Source organism: Agelaius tricolor, unplaced genomic scaffold (assembly GCF_023055355.1).
Source record: "Agelaius tricolor isolate 1412-34295 unplaced genomic scaffold, bAgeTri1.0.p SCAF_48, whole genome shotgun sequence".
In the NCBI taxonomy this organism is placed as follows: Eukaryota; Metazoa; Chordata; class Aves; order Passeriformes; family Icteridae; genus Agelaius; species Agelaius tricolor.
In genome coordinates, this window is record NW_027269308.1 from 355,061 (window position 1) to 363,092 (window position 8,032).

At 55.7% G+C, this 8,032-nt stretch overlaps 1 protein-coding gene across 1 annotated transcript; it reads left to right on the forward strand.

Moving 5' to 3' along the window:
* Nucleotides 1–587: 587 nt before the first annotated feature.
* On the forward strand, nucleotides 588–7,445 carry LOC139604238 (serine/threonine-protein kinase PAK 3-like). The gene is made up of 13 exons (XM_071455344.1): nucleotides 588–666; nucleotides 1,610–1,647; nucleotides 2,087–2,213; nucleotides 2,272–2,283; nucleotides 3,178–3,312; nucleotides 3,994–4,057; nucleotides 4,689–4,737; nucleotides 5,048–5,160; nucleotides 5,420–5,537; nucleotides 6,294–6,393; nucleotides 6,675–6,871; nucleotides 6,968–7,105; nucleotides 7,344–7,445. The coding sequence occupies exons 1-13, from the start codon at nucleotides 588–590 to the stop codon at nucleotides 7,443–7,445; spliced, it is 1,272 nt and encodes a 423-aa protein (XP_071311445.1).
* The last annotated feature ends 587 nt before the right edge of the window (nucleotides 7,446–8,032 follow it).

Genomic DNA, 8,032 nt, shown 5'->3' on the forward strand with positions numbered 1-8,032 from the left:
CGTGCTTGAGAAGTGACTGCAGCCTAAAATACTCCTGGAAATTTATTATCTTTGCTTCTTTTCCCCCCTAAATGTCATTGAAGAAGTGAGACTTTTCAGAACCAGCTAGCATGCCACCTAGAAGAAGCAGACTTTTGCTTTCAGTCAAAGCTTTTGGGACCAAAAGGCGCGTTTGCTTGGATTCCTTGGATGCCGCTTGGGTTGGCCCTTTTTCTGAGTTCCCCTGGGATGCCTTGAGCACTGCCTTATGGACTGGGAGGACATTTTCTGCTGCTTTATGAGTGAGGAGAACTTCCCAGGCTTTTCTTTCGCATCAGCTGTACAGAAGGTTGCCTTGCTGGGCACAAGGAAGCCATAGAACAGCTGCTATTGTGAGGTCAAGGGAGCGGTGCCACGTCACAGTGCTGTCAGCACAGCGTTGCCCCGGGGCACGCAAGGCCTGCTTGTCCAGAGCGGCTCTTCTGCTGGCTCCCTGCAGGAGGATCCTTGTGCTCAAGGAGTTCTCAGCAGACGGCCTGCACCCCGAGAGGAGTCTGGGCTTTGCCTTGGCTGGCATCCAGTGTGCAAACCCGCACAGCGCTGCCAAAATGATCGGGCAGGTCTGTGCCGCGGTTTGCACGGTCTTTTCTGTTGTCTATTCTGGCTACTACCTGACCCAGCTGACTCGTAAGTAAAGGTTTCTCCTGGGGCTGGCATCACCCGGCTTTTGCTTGACTCTGCTCTTCATGCCGCAGCAGTGACCGAGTTTATTTGGGAACAAAATGGCCATGAAGATGCCACCGCTTTGGTCAATGTCCTGCCAGCAGCATCAGCTAAAAAGGGGGCATCTGTGTACTGGGGGGCGGGTGCAGAGTATTTGCCCTGCAACCTGCAGCGGTTGCCTTCCCTCCCCGAGAGAGTGCGCGGCACTGGAGTCTGTCATTTCCTGCGCTTGCTGCTTCAAGCAAGACAAGCTGCTGATTGCAGACTCGGAGGGGAGATGCTCAGAAGTACTGCTAGCAACTCAGTGGCTCTCTCCAGGAGCGAAGGAAAGCACCTTTCGCTCCCAATCCTGCCCCTTAGAGGCCTTGGCTGTGTGACTTGACCCCTTGATGGTGTGCCAAGACTGTGATTGCCTTGGCTCTGCAGCACAAAGTCCAGTGCAGGGAGGGTTTGCTGCTGAGCCCAGCAGCTGTTCCTGGGCTGCTTCAGCAGGGAGCTGCCACAGGGAAGGGGCCCTTTGGGGAAGCTTTGCTGGGCTACCATCTTCAGCCAAGGCATGGGAATTAGGGCATGCCATTTAAAAGAATCTACATCTAAAATGCAGGAAAGAGAAGAGGAAAATGCTGCTTGAGCTGTTGGGCACGAGGGAAGCTCAGAGTGTTGAAGAGCAAGGGGCATTTCCAGCAGCATGTTTCTATTTCTCTCTTGGCAAAAGAGGCCCAAATGTAGACAGAGCCTACTCTAGCGTCCTTGTTGTTCTCTTGCCTGCTGTGGGAAAGAGCTGTTGCTCCTGGAGGCCTGTTGGGAAAGGGAAATGCTCTGTGTTGGGACTGCCTTGTGCTGTGGGAGTGGCCAGCACAGGCACTTTTCTAAGGGCCTCTGGTTCCTTTTCCCTTGCTCGCTGCAGGTCACCTGACACGCGGATGGAGGCAAGCCTGGCCTTTGGTGAGTGGCAAAGGAAGCTGGGACGTTGCTGGCGTGTGACAATGGGGCGGCAATTCTGCCAGCTTGGCCTCTTGCAGTCCAGTGTGGAGTGCCAGCGTGGGAGGCTGAAAGAAAGGCCAAGTGCCCCGTGGCATCAGCAGTAGCAAAGGGAGCACTGGCTGTTTGCTGATTTTGCAGGGAAGAGCCTTTCAAGAGATGAAAGGCAAATGGGACAGCTGCAAGGCATCTTGCTGCTTCTAGGCAGCAGGGAAGCTCAAATGCACAGCAAGATGGGAGTAGCACCTCCTTCAGCCAACTTCCTGGGCTTTTCATGACTCAGAGTCCCACTTGTATCAAAGTCTACCATTTCCCCTTCTTCTGGGTCCTTTCCCAGCTCAACCGAAAGCAGCTCCTGAGGGATTGCCTTTTGCCCATCTCTCTCACTTCTGTCTGTCTGCAGGCCTCAACAGCAGGGTCAGCAGCTCCTCTGGCTGCCTCTGGCATTGAGGAAGAGGCTGAAGAGGAGCAAAGGAGCATCAAGCCTCCAGCTGCTCTCCCTGCACAGCCTGAGCTTGCAGAGCCGGTAAGTGGCAGTGAGCTTGGCACTGCCTTTGGTGCAGGGCCAGGCTTCCAGTTTTGGAGCAGCCCTTGTTGCTCGTGGCTGAAGATGCTGGCGGCTGTGTGCCTGCCGGGACCTAGTGCTGCTTCAGGCAAGCCAGGGAGCCCTGGCCAATGGGGTCTGAAGTTTGGCATATGAGCTGGAATGCTGAGAGGGCCCGAGAATGTCTCTTGGCATCAGACCGGAGGCAGCATTCAATGATTCTCAGTGTAGCAGTCAGCCCCGTGTGCCCATTGTCAGTGCAGGCTGCCTGTGGTCAGCGGACGGAGCGGCCCAAAGACGCAGTTGCCGGCCTTGCAGGGGACCTGGCAGACACTGGCCCCTGGAAGGGACCTGCCCTCTCCGTGGACTAATTAGCTTCAGGCTGTGCTTCACTTCATGCCGGTCAGAGCAGCCTTTGGAGAGGAGAATCCTTGGCAGCCCTACATTGTGAAGGGCGCGTGGGTCTGGGCAGGGCAGGAAGGCGTCTCCGAAGGGCCGCTCCCTAAAGGCTGCCATGGACAGGGGCAATGCGTGAAAAGGATCAGAGAAGGGCCATGCTGCGGGCTTCTGAGCAGAGCACTGCATGCCAGTTGCGGGCTGATTTCATTGCCCAGGGAAAGACAGGAGGAGGAAAGCAACAAGGCTCTGGGGAACTGCTCTGATGTCTTTCTGGATCTTGGCAGCCCCATGGATCCCTTGTTGCCAGTGTCTTGCAGAAAAGCTGAAAACATGGAGCATGGAGGTGGCCCTGAGGGGCTGGATCCAAGTAGCCTTTGGGCTTTTGCCAAAGTTGCCTTTGAGAAGGGGACATGGGAAAGGCCCCAGCTGGAGAGGCCTGGCGGTGGCTGACAGCACCTTCCCAAGGCCTTGCTTTGGCCGTGCACTCGGCGGGGCATGTGTGCCAGGCACCCTTCTGACGGGCAATCCTTTCTGGTCCCAGCTCAACACAGGCTCTGCAATTCAACCTGGTGCCGCTGGACCAGCGTGGCCTGCAGCAGCCAGCTCGCCCCCCGCTGCTGGCACTTCCTGCAGCAGCGCAGCCCAGCAGCCCGAGATGAGGCAGGAGCAGGGCCGGAAGACACTGAGTAAGTCGGCTGCATTTCTTGTCTGCCAGAGCAGTGTGTTGTGTGCGTGTCTGGGTGTAGGCTGTGCCAGAAGTTGCCCCTCGCTCTCAGAGGCGCTTAGGCCTCTCAGCAGAAGCTGTTGTTGTGCTTTGAGGCAGCGCGGCAGCGCTCAGGGACTTCCTGCTGCCTGTGAGGGCGGCTGGGCCTGGCTTGGCTCTGCCTGGGCTGCCTTGTGTGCCAAAGACAAAAGCAGAGATTGTTTCTGCTTGAGCAGAAGGCTGGCACCTAGCAAGTGACTAGGCCCCAGGGAGCTCTCTGGCCCCAGCTGTTTTCGGGCTCCCGTTCTTACACCTCCTCTGGCTCAGACACTTTGTGGCCCTGGCAGTGGACCTGCCAGTGATGGTGGCTGTGACTGCAGAGGCTGCAAAGGCCCTTGGTGACCTCTTAGGGCCCTCTTCTTAAGGTCTCATCATTTTGGCTTATGGCATGGGATGCTGCGCTTGAAAGAAATCAAGGCCTTCTTGGAAAGGCCACCTGATGAAAGGTGGAGAAGATGGCCCTCCCACTTGCTGGTCTCAGCAGCTGGAAGCCAGGGGACCGCAAAGGGCCCAGAGCTGCCGGCAGCGGGGCTGCCTTTGGGAGGGTGTGGGGAGCGGCGTCTCTGTGTGCGAGTGAGCGCCCTGCGCTGCTTTTGTCTTTCAGGGAGCATTGTGAGTCCGGGCCAGCCAATGAGCAAATACACGGCATTTGAAGAACTGGGACGAGGGTAAGCGTGGCGTTGGCTCCTTTTACAAAAGCGTGGGCCAGGTCTTTGGCTGGTGCAATATCAAGCGTGAAGTCAGGCAAGCTCCAATCATGGTCAGGCTCTGGCTTTACCTCCTGTCGCCTGCCTGGACTGCTGGGGCAGAGCAATCCGAAGGCCCCATCAAAGACAAGTTGATGCTGGCATTGTCTTGCTTGCAGCAAGGAGGAGCAGGAGCTGGGAAGCCCACTGCCCCTGCAGCTTTCTGGCCTGAAAGAGCACCTTGCCATTCAAGAAATGTCAGATTCTCAAGGACAGTCTTCTGACTCTCATTGTTCTCACTCTTTTGACACACACATGCATGCACACCCGCACAAGGAGGACTGTTCCCCTTAGGTTTGGAAATAACCTGGCTGGGCGTGCACCTTGGAGATTTCCAGCGGCCCTTGGTCTTCATGCTGCACCTTAGTGTTCCCTTGGACAGGCTGCCCCGCAGGGCAGAGGGCTCACGGGCCGACGTGCTGTTGGCCGAAGAGACGCCGCAGCCAGGCGTTTTCTAAGGAAGGCGTGCAGGCAGCCTGGGGAGATCTGCTGCCTCGGCTTGATTTCAGTGCCAAGGGATAAAGGGCTCTTTCTGCTGCTTTTGTCTTTCCAGGGGCTTTGGAGCTGTTTATAAAGCCCTTGACACCAGCAGTGGACAACAGGTAAAGTGCCAACAGCCCCATGCCATTTTGCAGCTCTGGAGCACTTTCCCCACTGCTGTGAGCCCTTCCTGGAGGTTTGGGTGGCAGCTCCATGTCTGCAGCAGTGGCTGTTCCTCTGAAGTACACTCTAGGCTCAGGGGGCAGAATACATTTGGGATGGCCTTTGGTGCTTCTGCTAAGCTCTGCTGTCTAGTGACAAGGCCCTTTGGCCCAGCCCGCTGCCTCATTGCAGCAGCACTCGCTCCGTGCTGCTTGTGATCTCGAGCAGGGGGCGTCTTCTCAAGGTAAACGGTGGCCAATGTCATTTCAGGTGGCAATCAAGATCATGTCGCTTGAGGAGGAGATGTCCGAGGAGCTGGCTGCCAATGAAATCCTGGCCATGAGGGACAACAGGAGTCCCAATATCGTTACCTACTTAGACAGGTTGGCGTATTGTCGTGTCAATGTAGCTTTAGCTAGTGCAAGCCCGAAGAGACAATGCCCTTTGGTCACGGGCAGAGAAGGGAGCTGCTGGTGATTTCTCTGCTGGTCTCCAGAGCGTGGCAGGAGGTGGAGCTGGTGATCATGAATCTCTTGTGGCACACGTAGCTTGGAGAGCAGTTGCTAAAACCTGGCTCGGGCCCTCGGCTGACTGAGGCTGTGCCCATTGCTGTCTCTCCATGCCGTGGTTTTCTTCTTTCAGCTACCTGGTGGATGCGGAGCTCTGGCTGGCCATGGAGTTCATGGACGGCGGCACCTTGTTTGATGTGCTCAGCGCAGTGTACCCGGAGGAAGGACAGATAGGCGCTGTCTGTCGGGAGGTGAGGGATCCCGCTTGTGCTTCCCCAAGCCTGCCCAGGATGCTGCTTGCCAGCTGGAGGTTAAGGACAGCTGGGATTTCTTGCTCTCACCTTTCTATTGCTGCTGCTGCTGCTGCTGCTGTCACCACACACAGGAGAAGAGCGAGCATGGGAAGTGAACTGCCTGCCGCTGTCCCCGCACTCCTCAGGCTCTGTTCTTGCACTCTTCCATCCTGTGTGTCCTCTGGCACTGGTGATGGCTCACTCGCTTGGTTTCACTTGCTTCCTCTTCTCAGCTTTGCCTGGGAATGTTAGCCTGGAGCCTGTCTGTCTGTCCTACATTCCTTGCCACGGGAAGGCAGCATGCAGGTGGCAGAATTTCAAGCTAAGGCCAAAGAGCCGTCCTCAGCTGCAAAGGATAGCATTGCAGCCCGCATGGCGACGGATTCTGGAACAGCTCTAAGGTGCTGCTTCCTCCTCTGCTGCCACTAGGCTTCCCCAAAAATCTTTGCTGTGCCGCCTCCCAGCCAAAGGTGACGCGCTTCCTACCCAAGGCCGGCGGAACTTTTGGGAGCCCGGATGCCTTCGCTTGGAAATCGAGAAAAAACTTCCAAGAGTGTTGAAGCAGCAAGCTCTTCTTCGTGACAGCACCATGATGCTGTGCCCTCACTCACAATTCCCTGAGAAAGCCGTCAGTCCCGTCGAGCTCTTTCCTTTCTGGTGGGATGAAATCCCATCCTGTACGTTAACTTTCCCTCCCTCCTTTTTCTCTCTCAGTGCCTGCAAGGACTGCATTTCCTTCATTCCCGCCAAGTCATCCACAGAGACATCAAAAGCAACAATGTCCTTGTGGGCATGGATGGATCTGTCAAGTTGGGTGGGTATCCCTGCTGGGCTGCAGCATTTGCAGCACCTGCCGTGCGCTTGCATTTGGGTGACTGCCACTTGGGCAGAAGCGCCGCTTGGCCAGTGCGTGAATGGTGAGGGTGTTGTGGAAGTGGCCGATGCCTTCTTTGCCTGGCTCCAGGCACGTGGAAGGAGAGCTCAGCTGCTTTTTCAGCTCGATTCAGCATGGCCTGGTCAGGCTTGGAGTGGGCAATGGTTTTGGCCGCTTTGCCAGTGGGAGCTGGCTTTGACAGGCTTTGTTTTTGGCCTCAGGTGACTTTGGCCTCTGTGCTCAGCTCAGCCCTGAGCGCAGCAAGCGCAGCTCCAGCGTCGGCACTCCCAGCTGGATGGCACCGGAGGTGGTGAGAGGAGAAGCCTACGGCCCCAAAGTGGACATCTGGTCCCTGGGCATCATGGGGCTGGAAATGGTGGAAGGGGAAGCTCCTTACGAGCGGGAAGCCCGTCTCAGGGTAAGGTGCAGCTTAGCAAGAGGGCTCTGTGTGGAGAGAGCTGATGTGGCTAGCAAAGGAGCAGGTGCAGTGTCCTCTTGCATCCATGTGCTGTAGGTTTTTGAACTGATAGAAAGGAACGGGCCCCCAAAACTGCAGAACCCCAGGCACCACTCGGCTCTCCTGCGCGACTTCCTCCGCTGCTGCCTGCAGGCAGACGAGGACAGGCGCTGGTCTGCCCAGGAGCTCCTGCAGGTAAGAAAAAGCAAAGGGGCAAAAAGCCCTGTCAGCTGAGGACACCTGCATGAAGGCATGAGGAGGAGTGTGGGCCACGTGGCGCAGGCAGCTCCCAGCACAGGAAGGCGCAGGGGGACATGCTGCCCTCGGTGCTCTTTGTGTGTCTTCCTGGTAGCCAGGGAATCCTGCTTGAGCCCATGAGGATGGGACCCTGGAAAGTAAGAGTTCCTTTCTTTGTTCTTTTTCCTCTGGGCAGCATCCCTTTGTGACCTCAGGCGATCCTGCCTCCAGCCTGGCTGCTCTGATCATCACAGCCAAGCAAGTGCAGGAAGACTGGAGAGGAGACACCTGCGCCTGAGGAGGCCCTTATGCCCCGCCAGCCGAGAGGAGGGAAAAGGGGATGTGTCATCTTTGGGCAGAGCTCCAGCCATCCCCTGAGTATTAAGAGGAGCTGTGCCATAGATAGGAAATGTGATTTTTTTTTTCGTATTTGCTCAGTTTAGGTGTTAGGTTAGGTTGGTAAGGTAAGGTAATGTAAGGAAAGGTAAGGTAAGGTAAGGTAAGGTAAGGTAAGGTAAGGTAAGGTAAGGTAAGGTAAGGTAAGGTAAGGTAAGGTTAGGGTAGGGTAGGTTAGGTTTGGTTAGGTGTGTGCTAGGTTCAATTTAAAGCTCTGTTGTTTTTTCTTTCTCAAAGAGATGAAAGTTTAAAAGAATTAGGAGATATAGGGATCAACATTGAAGGGCTATGGAACGTAGATAGCTTAGATAATAGAGGATTGTTTAGCTTAGAATAGAGTGTTGTTAATTTAAGGAAGCTCTGAGGTATCTTTGAAGTAGAAATGAAAGAATTGTCATAAGAAGAATTAAGCTGTGAGAGGAAAAGCTGGGCTGCAGCCGAACTGGAGCCTGCAGGCGCTCCAAGCTGTCAGCCTGAACAGGCCACCTG

Coding starts and splice junctions, on each gene's coding strand:
- LOC139604238 (XM_071455344.1), top strand. CDS start 588: ATGATCGGGCAGGTCTGTGCCGCGGTTTGCACGGTCTTTTCTGTTGTC. Junction 1,648..2,086: donor GGAGGCAAGCCTGGCCTTTG/GTGAGTGGCAAA, acceptor GTCTGTCTGCAG/GCCTCAACAGCAGGGTCAGC. Junction 7,106..7,343: donor CTGCCCAGGAGCTCCTGCAG/GTAAGAAAAAGC, acceptor TCCTCTGGGCAG/CATCCCTTTGTGACCTCAGG.